Below are 27,149 nucleotides of genomic sequence, written 5' to 3' on the forward strand. Positions count from 1 at the left end.
ACTAAGCTTTATTTACTACAAAAACTGCAATGGCTGTTGCAGCCATTTACATCTATACAAGTGCAGACATGACAGTCATAGAGCGGTTGAGCTGTAGCGTCTTACTCTTCATGCTGTAAATGAGGAAGAAAAGGTTTTTTTTCCAAAGTGGATCCTAGAATCCCGTTTCCCCTGTGAAACTCCTTCCACAATGTGTTGTCTCAGATGGAGAGGGGTGGGCCTGCCATCAGTATGCAGCCCCCAACAATTATCCCTGGGGGAATTCAACCCACAGAGTCGCTGCCCCTACCCTAGAGCAGCTCTTACCTTCAGAGTCACAACTTCTCTAGTGCGAGCTCGCAGCTTGTTGACTTGTGTCTCTGCAATATCAGCCCTCTCTTCAGCATCATCAAGCTCATGCTGTACCTTACGGTATTTCACCAGGTTAGAGTTGGCTTGTTGCTCCTAAGCATGGATAGATGGAATTTTATGTAGGTGGGAGAGAGAGTTAATAGTGCTCCTTGTTTGCTGTCATAGTTGGATGTACCAATCATGGTTTGTTAATCAGGTGAAAGATTTGTTGTTGGGAAATGGTGAAAATCTTTGTGCCCCAGACTGGGAATGGATTATGCAGCAGCCGTGGAGGCTGACTTGCTTAAAAGAAATTACCTGAATACTGTAGAAGTAGCATGCTAACCTGTTTGGATTACCAAAGAGTCATATTGGATTATGGTTCTTGGTTGGAATTATTGTGATGGCAGAGTGGTTAAACAGAAATATATAGTGTATTAATGGTTCCCCTAGGTCGGATATGGGGCAATGGATGAAGACATCTAGTTTCTGCTGCCTTTGCAGGGATGCCTTTACTTACAGCCTCCTCAAACTGGCGCTTGTAGCTCTTGACTTTGCTCTGCAGTTTGTCAATCAGCTCCTGCATCCGTGCTAGGTTCTTCCTGTCTTCTTCAGTCTGGAAAGCAATGGTCAGACATGAGCTGGCTCGGCTTCTGCCAGTGTATGTCTCCCATACTGTGGTTTAGATTTTCCTTTTTCTAGCACCTCCATCTTCTGTAGTGTACACTTGCTCATTGCTGGTCTCCAGCAGCTCTCTAAATCTCTACTGGTTTGTAAACCCAAAGTTTCTATTTCCCTTTTCTTCTCTTTCCCTGGTCTATGTAGATACTTGTTCAATGTGGTCCGCGTTAATCATTCCCAAACTGGTCTTCCAGGAGTTTTGAACTTCAGCTCCCAGAAGCCTCAACCATCTTGGCTAATGGTCTGGGAGCTGAAGTCCAAAACACCTGGAAGATCAGAGTTCGGAAATCACTGCCTTAGAGAAAGGTTGCCTCTTATAGCTATGTCTCCCAGTACTACCCCACCCACCCACCTTTTAAGTGATGCAGTCACCACAGCACAACCATTTCTATGTTGTTGGAGAGCAGAGGGATCAGCAGAGATGCAGCTATTTTTCCATACCTGGATGTGCTGTAAGGATGGCATCTGCAAGGTCCTCCAAAAGACCCCTGGAGGCATCCACAGAAGCTGTTGCAATGCATGCAGCTACAAGAAAAAATTTGGATGCATATCCTCTGATTATCTTGCTCTCCAATGACAGGATGGCTGCCATGTGGGAGCTGCCTAGCTTAAAAGGTGGGCTTGGGAGGGTATTTTGGTTGTTGCATAGTCAGTAGAGAACCTTTGTAACAATGGAAAAAGTGAGTTGTGGTGGTGTATGCCTGACTTACTCCATCATAATTCACCATCAGCATTCTAGACATACTATTTATTAGCTCTAAGCTGATGTTTGTGTGCAGTCATCTTCAGTGTGAAAAGGGGAGCTCCAACCTTTTGCCTCCTTTTGCTCCTGTTTACTGCTCTGTCAGCTGCTTTGAGGGTAGCGCTTGCATGTTGTGGTGCAACCAACATGGGATCATATAGCCAGTGTGATGACACCACGCCACCAAACTGCCATTCAAAATTGGGGGGGGGGGGGTGTTGACATTACAAACTCTGTTTGGAGTGAGCACAAATACTTTCTCCTCTGTCTAAATAGTAAATATTTAGAAATACTTTCTATAGAAAGTATTTTACTATAGGCTTGTTAACTTTCAACTATATTAAATATTGTTCTAGTCCCACAGAATCAAGTGAAACGAGGGGTCCAAGCTCACCCACTTCCTGGCCCTGGTCTGACACTATTTCCTCTTACATGTCAGCTTTCAGATACTATAATACTGGAGGCTATGTATCAGATACTGTATAATCCCGAAATCCACAAGGCATCTGTTCCCATTGTAACCATGGATAAGTGATTACCATGGTTAACAGCAATGGCTATACTTTTGGCAGAAAGAGTGATGCTGGAGGACCTTCAGATGCATAGAGAGATTTTTCCCCCAGACTTGGGTAGTAAAACTGTGATTAGCAGTCCCATGGATATGGGAGGGACAAACTGTACTGTTAACTGTCATAGTCTGCAAAATGCTGGTACTATTAATTTTTAATTAATATTAAAATATTAATTTAATATTAATTATTTGCTATCAAAATATACTTTTTTGGCATATCTTCCTCCTATAGGACACATTTTGGTTAAGCTTGATTTTTAAGGGCTATGAGTCTGTATAAATTGGTATGAAGTTTGTACCTGGTAAGTCAGTTCTTTAATCTTGCGCTCATACTTCCGAATACCCTTCTGAGTCTCTGCATTCTTCTTCTGTTCTACATCCAACTCACCCTCCAATTCTCTCACCTGGAAAGAATAAATTGTATTTAAAGTTTTGTTCACATCTGGCTGCTTCCTTTAGAGCCCTAGAATTATTTAATGGTCATATGGAGGAAGACTGGGAATTCCTGTGTACCCCACCACATCACAAACTGTGTAGTCTCCTGTTAGAGTCTTGCAGTGGAGATTTTGTGTGCCCTGAAGCCTGGATACAGTAGTTGCACCTTCCCTCAGAGTAGTGAATTCCACTTTTACTTTTCAGAAACAGAGACTTATTTATGCCATTTATGCCAGTTTTATCTTTAGTCAACTCCTGTTGAGTAAGACCAGGCTCCCTTTTAGGGTTATTGATGAGGACTGTATTATATTAAGTGTCAAGGTAACCCAAATCCTATAACTAGAATGAATTGTGCAAGGTAAGCACATATGGGCAGATTTCATTTTCTATATAGGCTTCTATGCCATTTTCTATTGTTCTCTCTGATGTCTAGGCCTGATAGACACTGCAGAAGGATGGCTGCTGCAAGGGAAGAATATGTTTACGTAGTATTTACCCTAGCCTCCAGTTTCTGGATCTGCTTCTTGCCCCCTTTGAGGGCAATCTGCTCAGCTTCATCTAGTCGCATCTGTAGATCCTTGATAGTTTGTTCCATATTCTTTTTCATCCGTTCCAGGTGGGCGCTAGTATCTTGCTCCTTCTTCAGTTCCTCTGCCATCATGGCTGCCTGGTGAGACAAAGGTCAAATGAATTATGCCACATTGTTTAGGCCCTGCAAAGAGTTGTGTGCCAGTATGACTTGCATTTTCCTAGCTGTGCTTGAGATTCAACTATTTATCCAACCAAAAACCTAGATATTTTTACTCACTAGGAACAATTTTATAGTGGCACCATAATCATTATATTAAGCCCCTACTTCCAAGTCTCTTTGGTTTAGTGTCTCATCAAGTTCTCCACAGTGAAGATGGTACAAGTGAGCTAGCTATCATCTATTCCTAAGATATTAGTCCTTTATGTGGTGTCACTTTATCTAAACTTTATCTGAACTCCTTGCCTGTCTTGTTCTGCCTCAGAGATCCGGGGGTGAGCATTTGAGTAAGCCAGGAATGGGATTATGCAGCCCTCACCTAGATAGCCAATGGTGGGGAATGTTTGCAGTAGATATTGAATAATATCTGGAAGGCTACATAATCCCCACTCAGCCTTACTATTGCCTGTTTTCCTCCTTATGACATCCCTATGATAATTGCTAAACCTTTGCATGAAACTGATGGTATAAGTCTATTCTATCCATCCAAGCAGCAAATTATGATGATGCTCTGGCAGCCACCAATAACAAAGAGGCAGTGCCAACCCTGTCCAGTTGTTAGAAAAATGGGAGTGGGGGTAATCCAGTGAACATGTAACAGTGAAACTTCAAGCTCTCTCCTGGTAAATCTGATATATTTCAAGAATATTTAGTTAATCCCCAGATCTGAAACTTATTTTTATAGGAGGATGTTGTCACCACTCAAATTTTCTATTCAACTTATGCAATTTATTGTCGATACCAGAAATAGAACCTAAACTCCTTTTTCTATGTTTCCTCCTTAATGCAGTCTATGAAATGCTGTTTTAAGTCAGAAATTGTTAGTCCATAGCTGCCTCTGGAGGCGAGTTGCGCAATTCTCTAAACCATCCAGCAATCAACCCTTTATAACAGGAGTGGGGAACATTTTAGTACAAAGGAACACCTCAGCCCCCAAACCTGGGAGTCTGTGCTTTGAGAAGTTACTGTAGGGAGTGGCAAGCTACAACTCCCAGAATTTGTCAGCCAGCATGACTAGTACCAGTGTTCACGTTGGCTGCGGGACTTTACCCTTCCCCAAAAATACCCTTTCAAAACTCTCCATACAAATATTCTCCATGCCCCTTACATCAGTAATGGCTTTCTTGGCTTTTTCTTCTGCATTCCGACACTCCTGCACTGCATCCTCTACTTCCGTGCTCAGCTGGGAAATGTCTGCCTCCATCTTCTTCTTCTGGTTGATCAGGCCTGTGTTCTGGGAAGGAAAAGCAACCACTGAAATTTAACTCACCGGGGCATAGGAAAACGATTTGTACACTTAACCAAATATTTTCTACATCAGACTCTTTGTATATCCTGACTGGTAAAAGAAGTTTTCTGACGTCTTAGGCAGAGAAAGATGTTTTGAGTCATTCTGTTCACACAAAGATGTTAGGAGCTGAACCTGTGACCTTCTATATACAAAGAGGTGCCTTATTATTGAGCTAGTATTCAAAGAGAGAATCTATTTTATAAAAAGACATAAAAGAATCCAGTAGGACCTTGGGATTAAATAAAAAGAAGAAATTTTTAGCACAAGCTTTTATGGACACTGCCATTTCTTCAGATGCTAAGCCTGTGTCCATGAAACCTTATGCTCTCAGGGGTACTACTACATTCATTTATATCTTTTTATCGTTGAGCTATTATCCTACCAGAGTAATATATCAGAGGTGGGAAGGGTCATGGTGGTGTGGTGCTTTGATAACTAGAGATAGTGAAAAGTGTCCAGAGAAAGTGAAAAGCAGGTGCAAAAATGGTGTATAAACACACACACACACACACACACACCCCAACCAGTCCTGGGTGCTCTGGTGTGCAATCTATAAAGTTGTTTACATAATTTCAGTGCAACAAAACAAGACAAAATTACTTCGTGTTGCCTGATAGTTACCATTTAGCTCTGCTTGTTTTCTTTCATTGAGATCCAGGATGCATTTAAAAACTATACTGTGATTTGGAGAAATCAAATAAAATTAATAATAACAGCATATAAAAATCACATGCTTTTATTCAAGTTCAGTTATTCTGGGAAAACTTATTTTTGAGGTTTTGCAGACACAACTACATACAGTATATAAACATACAAGTCACTCATGAAAAGAGCTCAGAAATATTACTTTTTGAACTACAGTTCCCGGAATCCCCAACCCAGCATAGTCAAGGTAGGTTATAGTCCAAAATAGTAACATCTCCGATCTTTATTCATGAAGAATAAATTAAAACCAGGGAGGGGGGATTGGCTTCTACAAACTCACACACACGCACATATCCCAAAACAAAGTTTCTTTATACATCTGTGAATTGAACCCTTCTGTCTCACCTGGGAGTGCAACAAATTGACTCTTTCTGTTGCCTCCAAGAGCTCCTGCTCAGCCAGCTTCCTTCCACGCTCAGCCTGTTCCAGGGCTGCACGCAGTTCCTCCACCTCAGCCATCAACAAGTTGTTGCGCCTTTCCAGGGCAGCGGCCTGTTCCTTCAGATCATCATTATAGCGCAAAGTGTCATCCAGCTCTATCTGCAAGTCCTGTCAACCACAACAAAGGAAGAGTGTGAAACAAACAAGTTAGAAGCCTGTTGCTGAATGAAAGAGTGCAGAGAAATTTAAAGGAGAGCTTGGGAACGTTACTTCTTTGGAAAAACAACTCCCAGAACCCCCCACTACAATTAAATAGTAATCCCCTAAAGTAACATTTTGAAGCTCTGCCTTCAAGGATCCTCAGACAGCAGGCTCAAACAAGGGAAGCATCTCACACCATTCACAGATGGTCAAGTATGACCTCTTCTTACAGAGAAAATTGTTTAGTACTGAAGGTGGCAGCCATGGAGAAAGTCAGAAAGCTCGTCTAGCAGATTCAGCAAGAGCATTTACCCAACTGAATAAAAGGCATGGCTGACCTTCATTTGGGCCTGGAGCTGCCGCACCAATTTCTGAGATTCAGCAGCCTGGCGATTTGCATGGCTCAGCTGGATCTCCATCTCATTCAGATCTCCCTCCATCTTCTTTCGTAACCTGACGGCCTCATTTCTGGCTTTGGCTTCTGCATCCAGTGAGGCTTGCATGGAATCCATGGCTCTCTGGTGGTTACGCCTGTAAGCCCAAAAGAGGCAGTTGACTCAAAAATACAGTTAATGTGAGCAATCATCCTGGTGTGAGGGATGCAGTGACTTAGTGGTTAAGACACCAATTCTTAAGGCCCAAGTGCTGCATGATGGGGTGAGCTCCTGTCACTAGTCCCAGCTTCTGCCAACCTAGCAGTTCAAAAGCATGCACATGCAAGTAAATAAATAGGTACCAATTCAGTGGGAAGGTAACAGCATTTGGTGCGGTCACGCTGGCCACCTGACCACCAGGGCAGTTCTCAGAGAATGTTGGCTCTTCTGCTTAGTAACAGAGATGAGTACCATTCCCTATAGTCAGTTATGACTAAACATCATGTCAAGGGACTACCTTAGCTTTTTAATCATCCTGGTATTTTTTTTCTCAACAGTGTCTCAGGGGAAGATTTACTATGTTTGTTATAAAGGCCTCAGGAGGCATAAAGCTGTGACATTCATTACTAGCAAATCCAGAGGCATTTGATATGACCGGCTTTGCAAAACCTGCCAAAATTCCTACCTCAAGTTTTCAAACTCTTCATCCTTCTCAGCCAGTTTCCTATCAACATCTGCTTTGATCTGGGACAATTCCAACTGAATGCGCAGAGTCTTGCTCTCCTCATGCTCCAGGGCTCCCTAAAGGCAGCAAGATAAATAAGATCTTAATGACAGGCATCATTTATTTCAATTGGGTTTCTTTGTGAAATGGCTTCAGTGTTTCTGAGTAGCCAAAAATTCATGACTATTTATCGCACCGGGGTTAAAACGTTCCCCGGTGCGTTCTAACGGGGGCATGCACGGAGCGTGACAGGAATGCGATGGGGCCCAGAATGCCAGTTTACTGCACACCGGAACGCCGCCTCTGCCGCCGGACATTCCCATCGCATTCCCATTGAGTTCCAGGGGACGCCATTTCTGGGAACTGTTTCAAAGCATTCCCAGGAATGGCGTCCCCTGGAACTCAATGGGAATGTGATGGGAACGCCCGGCGGCAAAGGCGGCATTCCAGTGTGCTGTAAACTGGCGTTCTGGGCCCCATCACATTCCCGTCATGCTCCATGTGCGCCCCCACGCGGGCACGTTAGAACGTACCAGGGAATGTTTTAACCCCAGTGTGATTATCTTCTATATCTTGCATTTAGGAAAGGTGCTTCAAGCACAGGCATGAAATCTACTTTTCTGACCACTAGATGTCACCAAGGGTCTGGTTGGATGGCCTTCTTTTACTCTAACTGTTTCACCTGCTAGGCGACAGCCAGAAAAAACAACAGAAACAAGTGATAAAGATGTTGGCAGGTAAAGGTGGAGGGGAAAATGAAAAAAAGCATTGTCAAAGATTTGCATGTTTTCAAAGATGCTGTAGCTAAACAGTTTAGCGTCACCATTCACTGGTCTTCATAATATCTTTCACAAGCATAATGTCAGATACAGTGAGCCCTTGGTATCTGCTAGGGTTTGATTCCAGTATGCCTCGGTGGATACCAAAATCTATGGATGCTCAAGTCCCATTAAATACAATGGCATAGCAAAATGGTGTCCCTTATATAAAATCGGGAAATCAAGGTTTATTATTTGAAACGTGTAAATATATATATATACTGTATTTTCTGGCGTATAAGACTACTTTTTAACCCAGGAAAATCTTCTCAAAAGTCGGGGGTCGTCTTATACACCGGGTGTCATCTTATAGGGCAGGTGCTGAAACTTCCGAGCTGGACTGGACAATCTGCAGTCGCCACATATGTAACTGAAGGGCAGAGCAAGCTGCAGATGTCCGGAATGCCCGGAGTATGGAAAAAAGAGCCGTGTTTGCAATACCACTCTGATAGTCTTGGAGACAGTGAGGGCTGGGCAGGCAGGGAGAGCTGACCAATCCAAGCAGGCTTTGTATACAACAAGTTTTCCTGCTAAGTACCTGCATGTCATAAGCATTTGAATTAAAATTACCATATTGAAATCAAATCTGATGGTTTTTTTAAAATTTTTATTTGGTTTGCATTGGAAGAGGGGTAGTCTTATACAGCGAGTATATCCCAAACTCTGTATTTTAACTGGAAAAGTTGGGGGTCATCTTATACGCCCGATCATCTTATATGCTGGAAAATACAGTGTGTGTGTGTGTGTGTGTGTGTGTGTGTGTGTGTATTTTCAAGCCGTGGATGCTTGAATCCATGTATTAAAAAATCCGTGGATAAAGAGGGCCAACTGTATATACAATGGTGTAATAAAATGGTGTCCTTTATATAAAATGGCAAAATCAAGGTTTGTTGGCGGCGGGGGGGGGGGGGGGGTTATATATTTTAAAAATATTTTCAAACCATGGAAGCTTGAATCCATTGATTTAAAAAAGATAGGGAGAACTGACTGTATATTTTCTCATTCATGCACACATCCAGATAAATCTCTCCACAGGGCTGGCCTGACCATTAGGAAAGAATGAGATGCCATGGGCCACAGATTTAATTTTACATTATTTTATTTGTTATCTTGCAAGGGTAGCACATAGCGTGTTAATTTGCTCTAACCACACTGTTTACTACCAAGTACAGGGACAGACCCTTGTGGGACTTTCTATCTTTATGTCACAATAACTTGCCTGGCTATGGGTGAATGGGGAATGCCATTTGCCACTCTACCTCAAGCCAGTCCTGTCCTTCAAATTATGCCATTCATTTTGCTCCTATCGACTCTCTGTGGCCTCCTCTTTGGTTGGGATGCAATTTGGATTCCCTTCCCATTGAAACAGCCCACACTTTAGATTTCTCCCTCCCCTCCTCACACACTAGGACCTTACCTCAGCCTCCTCCAGGGCAGCCTGGATGTCATTCTTCTCACTCTCCAGGCCTTTCTTCAGCTTCTCCAGCTCATGAATGGTTTTGCCACTCATGCTAATCTGATCAGTCAGGTCAGTAATCTCCTCTGGATAGGAAGAGACAGAGGCAGAATTACAAACTTGTTTGCAGTCTGCATACACATTTGCTTGTTCTACTTAATGGATTCTGTTTCATTTAGTGAAGTGGAGGGCAAAAGGTGTAGTCCAAAGCTCTCCTCTCACTTTGAATATTGAACTTTTTGTCAATTTCTACATTGCTCTACATTCCATATTGTTCCCACCTCTACATTGCTCCAAGATTTGTATGTACCTCTTGCAACCATCAGGTCTAGAAAGTTGCTTTTCAAGAAAGTGAAAGAAAGGACAAAGAAGGGAGGATGAGGAAGAGAAGGAACATCTGTGGAGATACTCCAACTCCTGCAACTGTAGGACACATAGAGCCCAGAGCCTGGAAAATTTACTATTGGAATTTGAAATTTCAAACCATTTGAAATACCATATCTCCCCATATGAACCTGCCAGAAACCCTAAGATCTACAAGGGAAGGTTTTCTCTTTTACAGGCTCACTTGGTGAGGACACGAGAGAGAGTCTTCTCAGTGGCTACTCCACTTTGCTGCGATACCCTCCTGTGAGAGGGCAGGCTGGCCTCCTCCCTGCTCTCCATTCATCAGCAGGCAAAAACTTTTCTCTTCAGGCTTTTGATATGTAACTTTACCCAGAGAGGATTCTTATTGGGGTGTTTGCTTTTGTATGTTTAATTTTTTTATCTTAGTATGTTTTTAATGATTTTATCTTTTAAAATTGTTATATTAATGTGATGTTTTTAATGTGAAGTCGAAGGCTTTCATGGCCGGCATCCATAGTTTTTTGTGGGTTTTTTGGGCTATGTGGCCATGTTCTAGAAGATTATCTTCCTGACGTTTCACCAGCATCTGTGGCTGGCATCTTCAGAGAATGAAGATGCTGGAGAAACATCAGGAAGAAAATGTTCTAGAACATGGCCACATAGCCCAAAAAACCCACAAAAAGCTATGATGTTTTTAAGTCTGTTTTAAAACTTGTTCTATTTTTAAGCCTCTTTTGTGAGCCACCTTTGGTCCAATTTAGGAGCCAATTTAAGCAGCATACTAAATAAATACATAAATAATACATCTCCCAGAATAATGTTGGCTGGGGGCTTCTGGAAATTCAAAAAATAGTGTTTTCCAACCTCTGCCAATAGTCCTGATTATGATACCTTGGAGGTTCTTGTTTTCCCGTTTAAGAGTCTCTAGATTCTCCAACGACTCTTCATAGGCATTCTTGAGCTTGAAGAGCTCTGTGCTTAAGCTACGAGACTCCTTCTGAGAAGACTCCAGCTCTGACTGTGTCTCCTCATATTTCTGCTTCCACTCAGAAATGATCCTGTCAAAATTACGCTGCTTTTTGTCCAAAGCAGCAGCTGCTGAATTGGCTCTCTCCAAGTCAATTGAGAGATCCTCTATCTCTGTCTGCAGACGGTGCTTGGTCTTCTCCAGAGAGGAGCACTTGGCATGTGCGGCTTCCACAGCCTCCTCTGCCTCCTGCAGACGGATGGCCAGCTTCTTCCTACAAATGGTGTGAGTTAATTAGAAAAGTAGCAACTGATATGCACACACAGAATAGGAGGCTTCAGAAACACAAGTAATGCCACCCATCTCCTCAAATACTTTTCACTATTACACTGGAAAAGCAATCTTCAAAGGAAAAATGAAATGACTAGTTGAAAGTGAAACTAGAAGAAACAACCAGAACATTTGATATACTCCCTCTCTTTCCCCATAATGCTATCTTGCAACATACCCCTTTTTTGTTACTCTGCATTACAAATATATCTTGACACCAGTGTAATGTGTCCTGATGCTAAAGAAAGAATTTCACCTGGCTGCATGTTGCTTCCACTTACTTGGCTTCCTCCAGCTCCTCTGTCCTCTGGATGGCATCTGTCTCATATTTGGTCCTCCATTGGGCCACTTCAGCATTGGCCTTGGATAAGGACCGCTGTAGTTCTCCTTTAGCCTCTACCTCTTCTTCATACTGCTCCCGCAGAAGATCACAGTCATGACGGGAAGCTTGCAAAGCATGAGCCAGTGCATTTTTGGACTGGAAGGTTGAAAGTCATATGGATTACAATTAAAATGATCACTTGCTTGAGTTAATGTAATCACAAATGAATACTGATTTCATCCAGTGTCAAATAAAGGCAGGCATCAAATTCATCCTCACAAATACATTGTAGAAAACTTTTTTTACAGGAACAGGGCTATTGCTGACAGTGAAAAGTGTATCCTTCTTTGCAAGGAATATGCACATGCTGCAGATCAAAGGTTGGGGGGGGGGTCGCCTTTTTGGACTATAGTTCCCAAAATCCCCTAGCAAGTGGTTACAGGCATCTGTCCAAGTGGCACTATGGAACTTCAAAATAGATTTCAAACATCCATTTCTCAAAACTTGAGTAAGTTACTTTTTTGTGCTACCACTCCTAGAATCTCCCAGCCAGCAGTACCATGAAACATATCCCACTGGCCATGCTGGGTGGGGGATTCTGGGAGCAATCATTCAGAATAGTAACTTGCCCAATGTCTCCTAATTCCAGATAGGGATCACTCAGTTTAAAATTAATATACTGTTTTAGTTTAAACTGTCCTATAATTAGTACAGGGCTTCTTCAAAGATGAACTGGAATTCATGGCTTTCATTATTAAGACCTTTCAGAGTCTGGAGAAGAATCATGGCTAATGTCAGCTCATTTTTTAAAAAAAGAACATAGTTCACATAAGAGATTTTTGCTGTCTTAAAAATATGATTGTCGCTATTTGTACTTTTATTATCCAAATCACTCTTCCACTGGAGATGTGGAGCAGTAGAGGTTAAAACTGGTTGTGTTTTAATCATCCTCCACTTGTATACAGTGGTCCCAGTTGTAACTGCCTATGCCTATTTGAAAGGAAGGAAGGAAGGAAGGAAGGAAGGAAGGAAGGAAGGAAGGAAGGAAGAGGCTGGAATAATATGGCAGAAGCTGGGCATTTCTGTCCAAGGTAAAACGTCACATTCAGTTTAAGGTCATGGAAACAGGGTTGCACTTTTGGTTGTACAACACTGGTATTTAACACAGGGATTGCACTGCATAATCAATGCACACCTCTGTATGTGCAGATTTACTCTACCCAATCCAGAGGTAGGGTCTGGGCCAGGGATCTGTACATGTACCCTTTGCATTTCATATTAATGCTGACTTTTGGTTTCCATATTAATGGAGTGGTAAATCTGCTCTGGACGTTGAAGGAGCTAACCCAGGTTCTGAACTCTGTCCACAAAATAAGTTCAGCTCTTTTCACATTCTGAATTCATTCTGAAGGCTGGAGTGGATTCACCACCCATTGACATGGAAAACACCAGCTTCCATTGTTTAATACAGCAAGTAGTTTGGCCTCTTAGAAAACTACAAGACAAATCTTCCTGCATGCTATGCCTTGTTCTCAGAAGGCCATGAATATAAATCCTAAGGTGTGTAGAGAGAAACTGTGGTAATTTCACTGGTGGAGTGAAAGCAGTCTCAACCTTCTTGGGACTTTTTTTTAAACTATTGCTGCACTTATTCCAGAATTGACCTGGATACTGAGAAATGGTATCAGGCTGAGCCCAAGTGAGCCTCTGGAGAAATTAAGTCCTATTCCCTCTAACAGCATCTATTTACTTCAATGTAATTTCTGTCATATAAATGTTCACCTTGGTCTCTTCTTCTAGCTGTCTCTTGAGTTCTTCAATTGTCTGCGTAAACGAAGTCTTGCCCCGACTCAGCTGGTTTATAAGTGACTCCTTCTCTTCAAGCAGCCGACTCAGTTCTCCTAATTTTGTTTTTTAAAAAACCCAATCCCAAATGTTTCACATAAATTGTTCACTTGGAAACTCACATTTTAATATTACTTTAGCATCCAAATAACCATGTCAGCTTTCAGGACTGATCTTGATTATCCTACTTCAACTCAGAATGTATCTTAAGCCACAATCAATCAGTGGCACTTGCTGGTGAAACATCCAGAGTTCAGATGACTTGCAGCTTTGACCAACCAAACTGTACTTATTAGCTGTCAAAGCACAGACCAATAATCCAGTAATGGACAGAAAACCTCTCCTTATTCATGAGACATGAATTAGCTACACACCAAAGATCACAGAAATTTACTAATAGGCAGTATAGCAATCCAATTCCAAACTCAATGTCTAGCTGCACTAGTAAAACCAGTGGTGCACCTTTTAAAGCATTGTGGGGCAAGGGAATAAAAACCCAGTTGTTTTCCCCCATGGGCTTTAAACGTTATGGAGATTTTTACATAGCTGTTTGCACCTAGGTACTCTATCTGGATATTCTGCAGGTGTTTTATGGATATTCTACAGGAAAGCTTGCTATAGGCAAATGATTGGCCACTTTGTGAACAGAATGTTGGACTACTTATTCATCGACAACTGTGTCAGTATGTCTGGACACCATATCTTATCAAACATCAGATAAATAATGCATAATCTTTAACTCTCAAGGCTGCTTTGCTGAACTAATCTCTTGTAGGGTTTCAATGTGCAATCAATCAAGAGACAGAAATCTATAGATTAGGAGGACTAGGCTTCTATCAGCAACTTTTTGCAAAGCATTTTGTTCAACGCACCACTTTCAGTCTGCAGTCTCCCACGCTGAGTGCTCACTTCAGCCAGCTGACGTTGGAGCTCATCTACCTTTGATTTGGCTTCACTCAGCTGATCCTCATATGTTCGGCAGAGTTTTTCAGCATTTGCCTGCAACAGCAATGAAAGCTCTGTCCACTCCAAGCAAAGACTAGTGCTCAGTTAAGAGTTCCAGCATCCTAATGTGCTGCTTCATATTTAAACTCAGGGAGTACATCCAGATTGTGGTGCACAATTGGAAATATATTAAATAATTCCACAAAAGATAGATACTCCTCTCTTCACCAACCCAGAGGCACGATTATCCATATGCACAGTGGTGGTGGTTCTTGTCATGTGAGTAAACCAGCAAGTCATTAGTCAACATCTAGAGAATGGGAACTGGAAAAGTTGAAAGCACCAAAATCTTCCAACTTGGTCTGGAAATTTACAGCAGGGGCGGCCTCCAACATGGAGCAGCAAAGATCACGTCTCTCCATTCCTGCACCCAGACTGGAAGCCACCTCAACCCAGCGTGGAAATTGTATTTCTGACCCACTGTGTTAAAGCCATGTGATGTTTTTGACGAAACGAAAAACGGAAATGTTCTGTATTTCTAAAGAAAGGTTCATACTGATTGTGACAATCTCATGCTAGTCCAAGCAACAAATAAAAAATTAGCTGGATCCACCTAAATGGCACCGAAGCAACAACTGTTGTGCAAAAATACTCCATCAATTGGTAACATCCACAAGGTTCTTTCTCCTTCTCCACAATTCTAATTTATTTACAGCATTTTAACTAGATCCAGAAAAACTAAATGCTTTCACTCATTAACAATGCTACCCTGTATTTGTAAACATACTCCTACATCTTCCTAGTAGCAGCTGGTAGTTTCCATATCAGTGGGATGGTGAATCCAGTCCAGGTTTTGATCTGGGTTTAAAGGGAGTTATCCAAGGTACTAAAACCTCAACAGGTTCAACACCTTGGATAACTCCTTAAAAGCTATTCAAAATCGGGAATGGAATCACCACCACACTGACATGGGACCAGCAACCAGTGCATCTTCCTCTCCTTCCAACACACTGGTGCATAAGAAGAATACACATATTGCAAAACACAACCATTCACCTTATTTTTGGTGAGGTAATCAATGTTGGAGGACAGGTCATCCACTTCCATCTTCAGTTCACTCTTCTCCTTCTCCAGCTTCTGCTTGACCCGCTGCAGGTTATCAATCTGTTCCCCCAATTCAGCCACAGAGTCTGCATGCTTCTTGCGCAGGGCTGCAGCAGTTGACTCATGCTGCAGTGTGGCCTCTTCCAGATCCCTCCGCAGCTTCAAGAACTCTGCTTCCCGTTTCTTGTTCAGTTCTATCTGACAAGCTGTGGCACCGCCTGCCTCTTCCAGACGTTCACTCAGTTCCTCCAGCTCATGTGCCACCTCTGCCCGCTGCTTCTCCACCTTGGCTCTTGCAGCTCGTTCTGCTTCAAGCTCTTCTTCCAGTTCTTCAATGCGGGCCTGCAAGTAGATAAATAAAAAAACAAAATTAGATAAAGGATGGTAGGAACTACCAGTTACCTCTGTCCTGAATAGTTACCTACTGATTCTGTTTGGAGCAGAATCATAAAGTTGAAAGTGATCACAAGGGCCATCTAATCCAACCTCTCACTATGCAGAAATACACAACTAAAGCACTCCCAAAAGATAACCATCCAATCTATGTTCAAAGAGTTCCAAAGAAGGAGTGTCCACCACCCTCTGACGCAATCTATTCCACTGTCAAGCAGTTCATTCAATCCTAATGTTTTGGCGAAATCTCTTTTCTTGTAATGGGAATCTATCAGTTTGTATCCTAGTCTCTGGAGCAGCAGAAAACAAGCTCACTCTATCCCTTCAGGAATTTAAATATGACTCTCAGTTTTCTCTTCTTCACGTTAAACATAGCGAGTGACTCATAACTGCTTCTATCTGAGGCTCCATCTACTAAGTGGACTATCTCAATATGACATGACTAAGAACATCTGCACTGTGATAGACTGCTGTACATTTCTCAAGAGTTGCCCTGAACCTTTGACCATTTTGTTTTCAGGTATAAAAGAAATGCTTAGATGGCTCCCCAAATTTTATTCACCCCCTGATGTGAATATTTATAGTTTTTATAGTTTTTGGTGCCTGTTATTCGGTCTATTCCCAGCACTGCCTTCCCAATTAGTGTCTTTCCCATACATTCTGTGATTGAATAGTGAATGTTATGATGCCACAGCAATCAGGTTTGGCTATGTGATATAACTGAGTGAAACTAAGATGACAGAGTGAAGCTAATGCTTCCTGCTTGAGCTGGTTGTATGACTGATTTCAATTTATCATCTTACTTGGTCTCTCTCTGAGGCAGGTCCAGAAAAAAAGAAACACTTTGGTGTGACCTTTCAGCAAAGGAGGTCTTTTTCAAAGCTGCTGAAGAAGTTTGCAAAGCACTACCATGATGGCTCACAATCAAAAGGGCAAAGACCACCCAAAGTCATGTCCAGACAATATACTGATAGAGGCAAATATGTAGTTGGGGAATGGAGCAAATTTAGGGCACTGCCCCCAAATAATAATTCTGCCGTATCAAATATTTTTTCTTCAGACCCCAAGTTTCTAGCATTACAGAGCACGACACATCGAAAATTGCTCAGACTTAGAACTCATGTTTGCTATGTTCACATTCCCTTGAGCTCTTTGCTTGCCCCTTTTCTTTGGATACTTAACGCTATTTCTAAATGCTGAACTGATGTTTCAAGTTACTGCAATGGTAGACATTTGGAAACTGAAGGAAAATTTAATTCAGGGATGCAGAATCCCTTGTAGCTAAACTCCTGGCTGGGTGCTAAGAAAACTCCATTCTTCAGCAATGTACTTCCTTCTGAGAATTCCTTATACTGGGTTTATTCAACTCTTAGCCTGAATTCTAGACAATAGTTCCGCTGTGGCCTTGAAAGTCCTCAGAGTTTTACCTGCAGTTCTTTAATTTTCTTCTGCAGTTGAGTTGCAAGGACTTGCTCGTCTTCAATTCTTGAATTTAATTGGTTCATTTCAAAATCTTTCCTATGAAAGAAAATACAAACCACTTATAATGACTGTGACTGGGATTCACTGGATTCTCTGTATTTTCCATTGTGAGGAAAATGAGGAAGGAATAAAGGATTTTTCCTGGTTCAGATTACTTCCTTGTTGAACATATCCTAGTAACCACTTGGTTAGAGGGCTGGGGGATCTCAGGAAAAAACAGATTCACTCCTTAATACTGTTTTCCTTTTCTAGATGGCAGAATTCTGAATTAAGCTCCTAAGTGTCTTTCCTGCATAACTTCTTCTCTTATCCTTTTTCCATACCTCTTACTTGACCCAGTAACTGAAGGTTCCTTTCAGATGTGGAGAAAATCCTAGGCAAGACGGGCATGTCCTAATTCTCCATTCTTGAGCCATCTCTGCTATTAGCATATTATCAAGCAGAGGTGCAGCCTATTCAACCCACTATTTTATTGTAAGGAATAGGTTTCATAAAATGCAGTTCTTACTTTTTGAGTTTCTCCTCTAGTTGCTGCTTGTCATTCTCCAGATCCATCACAGATTCCTGAGTCAGCTTCAAGTCACCTTCTAGCTTGCGCTTTGCTCTTTCCAGGTCCATTCGTATCTTCTTCTCTTGCTCTAAGGCACTTTCAAGCTTCAGAGCAAAAAGGATAGGTGACGGAGAGTGAAATAAAAAATCCACATGACTGGTTTTGCTCAACCCATTCCATTTGTCTCTTCCTCCCTTTCACATTGTATCCAACTACAAAGATGCACCTTCTTATAAGGAGGCTCCTGGTTTAGAAACTCATCCTTGTCAGCATCCAGCTAGAAAGTTTGTGGGGGGGGGGGATGTGAAGGCTTCCCCCAGATGTGATTGGGTGGCAGCTCCTAGCATTCTTCACCATAGGTTATGCTGGCTAGGACTACTGAGATTTTCAGTTTGACCACATCTACAAGTTGTATGGGTCTTATCCCTGGCTTACAAAATCACCCACCCTCAGTATGTTATTTAAATAAAGGAACATATATAAGATAGAGCACACATTGCAAGGCACTCAACAACCAGCTATTGTTTAAGCATCTGATGATGATCATAATGATCACGATTTTACTAACACAGCATTGCTAACTAAACTCCTGCATTCATCTACTCTCTAGCAAGGCTCTAGCAAGATCTCCTTCATATAGATGAGGGACAGATCTCTTTCCAGATACTTTGTACTAAAAACCCCATAATCCTAGACTATTTGCTATTCTGGCTGGAGCCTATGAAAGGTATAATAAAAAAAATGTCTAGGACACAAATTTCTCCACTCTAATTATATACCAATATACAGATATAGTGTAGATTCAGAATATTCTTCTGTCAGCATAGGAGTTTGCACTGACATCACAGAATTTTACATTCATCAACTCACATCATCCACTTGCTGCTCCAGCTTGACTTTGGCCTTGGTCAGAGTGTTGACTTTGTCCTCCTCAGCCTGAAGGTCATCCAGAGCTTGCTGGTGGGCCTCCTGCAGTGCCTTCTTTTCCTTGGTCAGCTTAGCAATGACCTCATCCAAAGCAGCCATTTCTTCAATCAGGTTTTTCACCTAGGATGATGGATATATGGATAATATGGTAAAGTGGACACCAGTAAACATCTGGCCTTTGACAAATCATAGCAATAATAATGTCAATCACAGAAGATGGAAACATTCTTTTTTAAAAAAATCCCCACCAAATAAGATAAAAAGAGGAGGAAATAATGCTACTTTGCTGCCCCATACATCCCAGTTGTTCTACAGAACTGATGAACTGAACTGAACTGAAGATGGTGATGATTTCTCTCCTTGTAATAGTGTTTGATTCTTCTGAATTATTTTTTAAAAACTGCAGGTGACCAGTGTTTCTTAGGAAACTACCCTAGTTGCTGCTGAGCCCCTGTATCTGCCATTCTTATAAGTACGTAAATGTGGCAAGCAGCTTAAATTGGTGCAAATTCCTAGGGCACATACACAGGGGGATAAAGATATTGTTATCTTTATCTGGTCTGCAGAATTACCCCACTAAAACTGCTTGTCTATTTGCAGATGTATTTTTACCTTGTTTTCTGTGGCATGCTTTTCCTTTTCCACCTTGGCCAATGTGATCTCTAGGTCATCAATATCTTTCTTTAGCTCAGCACACTCATCCTCCAGCTTTCGCTTCTTAGAGGTCAGGTCTGAATTCATCTCCTCCTCATCCTCAAGACGTTCCATCAGTTCCTTCACCTTAGCTTCCAGCTGGATCTTGGTCTTGATCAAGAGATCACAGCGTTCTTCAGCATCAGCCAAGTTGTCTTGCTCCTGTGAAGAATGTCCAGCACCAGTACTTTACCATGACAGTCAATTGGCTGCTACACTCATGAGATGCATATATAAAATATATTTAGGGATGTAAGCTTTCATAAATTTTGTTCTTGCAGGCAAAACCAAATAGATTTACCATCTTTCGCCTCGTTGTAAGAAAGTCATTGAAAACTGTGGAGTTTCTAAAGACTAGTCACAGTTCGTGACTCACTGTGTACAAAAACTGTGTATGCTTTTTTTTGCACACAAAATATTTTCTCCACAAAAATGTTATTTACTGGACAGAAAATACTAGTATCGAACTGTGAAGATTTTTACTTGTCTAGTATTCTTGTTATGAGGGTTTGCCGGCAGAAGAGAGATTCATTTTTCAATCATTTCCCCAATGTTTTTGAATATTCTTTTCATCACTAAATGTATGTGGTGGGTAAGGTACAGTATAAAGATAATACTTATCTATACCTTTGGAAGTTAAAAGTAGAGTCTCACTGCACTTGACTACTTCCTATTCTCCATCTTCCACTTTAAATAACAAACCATGCAAACTTGAAGACCGAGGAAAGGAGATTCCAAGTATAATGCCAAGACATAATGAGTAGGATTGTGGTACTTTGCATCAGTAATCATCCCTTTTCCTTGGCAGCTATTTTCTGTCTGATGATTACTAATCTCTACTGTACTATAATATCCCTGTTCCTTTAACTATCCTATCCTATGACAAGTATATATTTCTGAAGACTTGCTTCTGAATAATTATTAATCCCAAAGCTGGAGAACATTTGGAGAATAGAAGAAGTAGATAAAAGCTGTGAAGGAAATTTCTTGCTTCTAGACACATTTCTGAAATGCAATGGTGTCCTGTCTTTTCCAATTCCAACACCCTTTTTTAGCTTGGCCAGCAATACCAGGGACATACAAGTATAAAGATAATTTGAATGGCAAAGCAAATCAGTGTCTGTGACACTGCTTTCTGTCCCGTCCATTTGTAAGCATGCGTGCATAAGATAAACTGGGACTAATTCATGTTCGTGATGTATATTACAGTCCATTCATCTATCCATCTCTTTATACCCTGCCTTTTCTCTCAAACTGGGATTCATGGTGGCTTATCGTTAAACATTTTGAGACAACATAAAAGCTACTTATTTGATTTTACTGTATGTTATTGTAATGCAAGTTTGAGCCAACAAGTCTTCAGTGGCTCTTATAACATCTAGTCTCTGTCTTTATTACTCATTTTTGATGCCTGCTGTTTAAAGTAAAGATGGGAATCATGTGTCTCACCAGATATTATTGGGCTTCAACTCCTACCATGCCTCACCACTAAGGATAAAGCTGGTAGGTATTGCTGTCCAACAACACATGGAGGACCAAATGTTTCTGATACCCAATTTAAAGGATTTCAGTGGAAAACATCAAGGCTAGATATATAATTTCAACATACAGCAGTATCTATGCCACATTTGGAGGAATTAATGATATAGATTACTCACTGCTTGAAGCTGCAGTGACAGATCATTCTTCTCCTGGATAATGCTGACTTGCTTCTCTTCCAGCTCTTTCCGTTTAGCCTCCGACTTCTCCAGAGCCTCCTTGAGCTTCTGGAACTCCTCTTTGAGAGTGGCCATTTCTTTCTCTGTCTGAGCTGACTTTAGGAGAGGCTTTATCTTGAAGAAAAGCTTCATCCAGGTCCAGTTCTTCACGGCATTGAAAGCACGGATATTCCACTGGATGGTATAGAGGGCATCCCTAAGGAAATGAACAAAGCACATTGGGAACTATGTTCTGCTATCTGGTGGACACCCCTACTGTCGTCACTACCCATATCAAACCAGGTAGATTCATTTTCCTACCTGCAGCTCTGGTCAGTTAGCTGAAGACTCCCACAAAAAAGAGATACTGTATACAGACAACCTCAATATAATAGGCTGTAGCTTTCGTACAAATTATTTCTGATAAACAGATCCTTAGCACTGGATTTTTTTCATCCTGAAACTTAAAACTAATGAACTAAGGACTTTTTTTTCTTTTCTAAATCAGTGTGGCCAACAAATTGCCATGGTCACTCACAGATCCCCCAAGGCTGTTTTAGTAGTACATGAGCCCACCCAGAAAACAATGCTGCTGAAATGACAAAATGTACCTCTGAAATTTAGCAGCAAACTGGGAAAAGACATTGAAAGCAACCAAGCCCTCACCCAAAAGTTGATTATAGGCCTTTGCTGTTTGCAGCCAAATTTTGGTGCCCAACTGTAAAAAGTTCTGCCATTAGTGGGCTTTAAAAAGTTTTTCTGGTGGAACAATTTTGGCAGTGCAACAGCAACAAGTGGTGTGACCTGCAACATGTTCTATGAAAGTAAAATTGTGCACCCTGGATCTACTGAACTTGTGCACCACTGTTGTAAATTAATGACCAAGATCAGACATAGGACATCCCTCAACATCTGTGGTGAACCAGACACTGGAAATAGTGCATTTGGAGAGAGCCTGTGGAAAGGTTTGCCTGTTGCCATACCTTCTACCAATAATCCAGCCATATTCAATTCTCATCAGACGTCCCCGCATCCTAGCCTGCAGCAAGGTGATAATCTTGGCCAGACGTTCATCTCTCATCTCCTCCAAAGTACCCAGCATGCCAGCTTTGAAAAACACCTGAAAAGAAGGAAAATTTGTGAAAGTGACTAGATATGGTTTGGGGTATTAAATTTTCTGTTTCCTGATCCTAATTTCTAGCCTATGTTGTGATTAATTATGTTCCCAGATTAAAGGGCACTAGAAACTATCTTATCCTTATAGGAAAATCATAAGCATCTCTTCTCAGAAGTACATTTTGCTATTTTCAATAGGACTTATACTCAAGTAAGCATATAGCATTGCAAATAGTTAGTTACCTGCAAGTAGTAATTACCTTCCCAATATAATTTTGTTAAGATATCTAAAAAGTGCTTACATTCCCACTGTGTGTGTGTGTGTGTGTGTGTGTGTGTGTGAGAGAGAGAGAGAGAGAGAGAGAGAGAGAGAACACTGTTATAGCACTATTATTCCATTTTAACTACTATAGCTGCCTCCTGTAGAATTCTGGGACTTTGTAGTTTAGTAAGGCCTAAGAACTCTCTGGCTGAGCATTCTAAATATCCCCCATCCAAAGCATAAATCCCAGGATGCTACAGAAGGTAGCCATAGCAGTTAAAGTGGAATAATAGCATTGCAACAGTGTAGTGTGATATTCAGCATTTGGCCCAGTGGGTGACTAAACCTAAGGAACAGACTGTACTTGCTAGGTGAGTTGAAAAGGAAGAGGAGAACTGGAGAGGACCAGCAGTTGCCAGGACTAAAGAGTAGTTCCATTTCTGTTTGAGTAAGGTAGTGATATTTTCAGTTGTGCATTTAGGAGATAAAAAAAAAAAGAGTAAAAGCTTAGCTGTATAATTTCTATATTGCATTTGATTCTATTTTGTACTATTTTTTTTTAATTTAGTGCATTAAGACTGCACCAAATATTGCAGAAATAATAAGCAGCATAGGCAGAAGAGTCCTGTAATCAAGTCCTGTATTGGCACCTAACTGGATGCATGGAACTTTTGAGACAGTGTATATGTGTCAATTTCAATATATAATTTTTATTGTTGTTTAAAATGTATACTGAGATTTAAAGTGCAATTCTGTTTGCAATATTCAATTACAGTTGGCCCCATAGAACCCCAAAAGAGGTATATGACTGAATACCACCCTCAGCAAAATTCCTCAGACTCGTTTACAGAATCAAAATAAACAAATTTAAGGTAGCAACTATAGATAGAGTAATGCAATACAAACTTATACTGTATTAAAGCAAATTAAGACCAAAGCCATTCAAATTCTCATAGCAAAACACAAGAAATTTGCTTTGGAGAACAATCACTGACTTTTGTGAAAATTTATTGTAGATAAATGACCATGTTGTACATATTGAACAAGAAATGTGAAACAGGATAACACTGGAGAGCGGAAACTTATCACATGCCAAAAGAATGCCAAGAGAGAGAGAGAAGTGGCTTCCCCCTTGCTTCTCTGCATGCCATGGAAATACATTCATTCTACTTCGAGAGGGAGATGGTCGTAAAAGCATGCCTTTTGCAGAATAGACTTTTCCAGCATGGCAAAAGACACACTTTTATGACTGTTTCCCTTAGGAAGAGAATGGAAGTGCTTCAATTGCATGTGGAGAGGCAAGAAGAAAGCCGCTTCTCTCTTGAAGCCTTTCAGCTTTCTTTTGTTATGAGATAAGTCTCTAAAGCAGAGCTGCTGTAAAGGGAAGCATTTATAAACTTAGGTTTATGCATACATATTATTTCCATTTGTGGCTTTCATTTCCTGTCACAGCAAGATAGTCAACTCATAAAATTCTATTTGCACACCGCATACCTTAGTGTGCCCAAATTTGTACTGTGTAGGGTCAAGCTCCAAGGAATTCAATAGCTTCTCAGTGGCTTTCCTGCTATCCACGAACTTGTCATCAGGAATGGCAGCAGGGTTCAGGATACGGTAGCTATAAAGATACAGGACACTAATACATCCAGGAGGAAATGTGGAGAATCAAAAGTCTTTCCTTCTTTAAAAACTAACTTCTGAGCCTACGGCCATACCACCCTGAACACGCTCGATCTCGTCTGATCTTGGAAGCTAAGCAGGGTTGGGCCTGGTTAGTACCTGGATGGGAGACCGCCTGGGAATACTGGGTGCTGTAGGCTTAAAAAAACAACTAACTTTGTAGCTCTTTTGGGAGAATAGAATCAGTAGTGTCTTGAAAAGGCAAAGAATTGCTATTTAATTTCTCATGATTCTATCTTTAGTGCTGGTGGGGAAACGATGCTTGTGATATCCTCTGCCTCAGGTTGACTTTGGCTACTACGCATCTTGATTTGAAGGGCATGTATTCACTGTTGTGCCTCGATCACAAAATTTCTTTGCTAGCCTTACCTGTGTGACTGATATGGCTATGGTACCAAACCAAGATGAGTTAGAAAAGAAATGTGAAAACCCAAACTATTAAGGTAAGCACTCAGATTTGTCTGACTGAACAGATTTGTGAACTTCAGTTCAAGTTTGGTTTGGTTTGGTTTGGTTTGGGTTTTTGTTTTGTTTTACTTTTTATTCAACTCCTTTCAATCCTGAATAAAAAGAACGTCACAAATTTTGGAAAAATCATTTTTAAAAAACAGTCAAAATCAAATTGCCATCCATTCTTATTGGAAATATAAAATAAAACAGAGATAGCTTTAGAAATTCTAACCTAAAGGAGTAGACACAAAGAATGAAAATAATTTATGTAAGTGTTGACTTAACATTCGGTAGTTCATGGCTCTAGCAGGGACTAGTAATTGGTTTTAGGCCATTAATGAAAACAACAATACTCCCTACTGGGTTACCCAAATCCCCCAAAAAAATCCTTTCAAAGAAATCCTTTCAGATCTCAACCCAACTTCTTTTGTTCAACTGAAAACTACCAGTGACATTTGAGATGAGTCTCCCTTAAACATATCATGCAGTGGTATTTTAATGAAGCTAAGGATGGCAGTAGAATGAAATGCATAAATTATAACCAATATACATTTGGATGCATACTCATGATATGTTCGCAAGGAGGGCCTTGCTTGCCCTGTTAAATGGCACTTGAAGCTCCCCTTTCTAATGGACCTAGTGGGATACAGGAGGCTTTAGGAATCTAGAAGCTGGAGAGCCTATCTGTAGGGGATGATCCATCTCTGGATTTCCTGCATGAGGAAGAAGATTGTAAAAGGTGGCCTGCATGGCCCTCTCCAACTCTATGAGTCTATTCCTAAATGTCTAGTCTTGTTACTTGGCAGGTTGTTTAAAGTATTTTTCCAGAAATGTCTTTGTCTTCTTATCTCAGGAAAAGGCAGCATACAAAAGGCAGCCCCCCCCCCCCAAGATCTCCAGTTTTTCCCCCAAAAAACCATGAAGGGTACAAACTTTCTGTAAAATAGAATACAAGCTTTAAATTATGTAATAATCATTCTGTTTTCTCACAAGACCCTGGAAACTCAAGTTACCAGGGTAACTTGAAAACTCAGACTTGTGACAGAATTCTTGGCACTTCTCCCTACAGTTCCTATAATTCCGTCTGAAGAAACTAGAGCAGTTAAACTGAAATGAAATGACATACATTTGTACCACAGATCCACCTCAGTGGGTCATATTCTGTGGCAGAAACCAAGTTCCAGAACAGTACACCAGGCTTGCAGACATGCATACAGCAACCCTGATTCTCTTGCTGGGGACAATTACCAGTGCCCATCACAGGTGAGAGGAAAAATGACTTACCGCTGCTTGAAGTCAGCATAGAGGATTCTGTTTGGAAACCCTTTCCTACAGATACGGATACCTTCTAACACACCATTACATCGTAGCTGATGCAGGACTAAGAAGGGGTCCATGGCGCCTGCAGAGAACAGAAAGAAAGGATGCCTCCTGACACTTCTCACCAACTTTCAGTTTACTTTAAAAATAATATCAACAACAATTTCAGAAGCATTTTTTGAAGTGTTTGCACCTATTTAAATCTAAAAAAATAAAATAAAAAATAATACACATATACAGAATAAAATGTATTAATTTCATTGATGGAATGCAAAATGGTGGGAAGGGGGAAATATGGCAAGTGAGCCTGATTCTAAACACATTTTTATTTAGGTCTGAATTCTAGAATAGATCCTCATATCAATTGTTGATTGTGAGCAGATTCAATGGATCTATTCTGGGTGGAACTAACAACAAGATTCAGGCCTAAGTCTCACTGTAATTAGGATCCACTAAAGTTGCCAGATAGGATCAAGATGGGGTTCCTGTAACTATAATTCTTAACAGATCTTGGAGCAGGATGAAATATGGTAAAAGGCAATTAGCAGGATGAAGGTAGTTGTCTATCACTTTCAAACCCCAACTTTCAGCCACATTTATCCCTCTAATAAGCTGTGGCTTCACTGGTAGAAGCAGGAGGAGGAACGTACAGGAACACTGAGTTCTGCTCTTGTCGTCAAAGGTTCCTCCAGCATGGCAATATCCATGTTGGGAGGAGGTGGCTACAGCTGAAACATGGGAAGGACACAGACCTTCATCCTGCTTGATGGAGCTTTACAGGATCTCGTCCTACTCCAAGATCTTTTAAGGATTAAAGTTATAAGAGCCCCAGCCTGGATACAGTCTGACAAGCCTGGTCTAGCCTCAGTAATGATAAGCCATTTCACATGTTGGTCACAACAAAAAAGCTTCTAAGAGATAACGAATGAACAGCATCTTGCATATAGACTGTTTCCTGGCCAAACTAGCCTTCATATTCTTTGTAAGTGTGTACCTGGAGTCTTTGTTTCATTTGGGATGATGCAGCGGACAAAATGGGGCTGGGTGGCACGCAAATTGGTCATCAGTTTGTTCAGGTTTTCCTGTAAGGCAGACATCAAGGATTGAATAGCTTTCCCTGGTTATAAGTCCATTTCTGAAGTCACTTCCAATCTTGATTTTAACCTTTCAACCTCTATATAGCATGAGTGTCTGGGCAACCTGCTAATAACTTGCCTCGTTATTACAGTCTTCATCCATGGTCCTCCTTAGGATATCACTG

At 41.1% G+C, this 27,149-nt stretch overlaps 1 protein-coding gene and 1 non-coding gene across 3 annotated transcripts in view; one reads left to right on the top strand and one right to left on the bottom strand.

The window, feature by feature from the left end:
- Positions 1-27,149, bottom strand: part of LOC149315799 (myosin-7B-like) — a 74,582-nt gene continuing 47,433 nt past the window's right edge. For both annotated transcript variants that reach the window (XM_089514112.1, XM_089514113.1), the window contains exons 20-43: positions 26,883-26,970; positions 25,853-25,970; positions 23,933-24,056; positions 22,044-22,180; positions 21,022-21,277; positions 19,283-19,525; positions 18,614-18,790; positions 17,702-17,847; positions 17,139-17,229; positions 15,271-15,660; positions 14,142-14,268; positions 13,207-13,325; positions 11,384-11,580; positions 10,697-11,046; positions 9,419-9,543; positions 7,145-7,260; positions 6,424-6,616; positions 5,849-6,052; positions 4,616-4,741; positions 3,256-3,426; positions 2,624-2,728; positions 851-946; positions 307-444; positions 1-113 (exon numbers count right to left, since the gene is read on the bottom strand). In XM_089514112.1, the coding sequence (XP_089370238.1) occupies positions 102-113; positions 307-444; positions 851-946; positions 2,624-2,728; positions 3,256-3,426; positions 4,616-4,741; positions 5,849-6,052; positions 6,424-6,616; positions 7,145-7,260; positions 9,419-9,543; positions 10,697-11,046; positions 11,384-11,580; positions 13,207-13,325; positions 14,142-14,268; positions 15,271-15,660; positions 17,139-17,229; positions 17,702-17,847; positions 18,614-18,790; positions 19,283-19,525; positions 21,022-21,277; positions 22,044-22,180; positions 23,933-24,056; positions 25,853-25,970; positions 26,883-26,970 (3,849 nt within the window). In that variant the 3' untranslated portion in view covers positions 1-101. The remainder of the gene's footprint in view (positions 114-306; positions 445-850; positions 947-2,623; positions 2,729-3,255; positions 3,427-4,615; positions 4,742-5,848; positions 6,053-6,423; positions 6,617-7,144; positions 7,261-9,418; positions 9,544-10,696; positions 11,047-11,383; positions 11,581-13,206; positions 13,326-14,141; positions 14,269-15,270; positions 15,661-17,138; positions 17,230-17,701; positions 17,848-18,613; positions 18,791-19,282; positions 19,526-21,021; positions 21,278-22,043; positions 22,181-23,932; positions 24,057-25,852; positions 25,971-26,882; positions 26,971-27,149) is intronic.
- Positions 24,140-24,258, top strand: LOC149315800 (5S ribosomal RNA). Its single transcript, XR_016280817.1, has one exon. It is a non-coding gene; the product is annotated as a 5S ribosomal RNA (ribosomal RNA).

Source organism: Sceloporus occidentalis, unplaced genomic scaffold (genome assembly GCF_023333645.1).
Source record: "Sceloporus occidentalis isolate IW3139 unplaced genomic scaffold, rSceOcc1.0.p SCAF_3, whole genome shotgun sequence".
Taxonomy (NCBI): domain Eukaryota; kingdom Metazoa; phylum Chordata; class Lepidosauria; order Squamata; family Phrynosomatidae; genus Sceloporus; species Sceloporus occidentalis.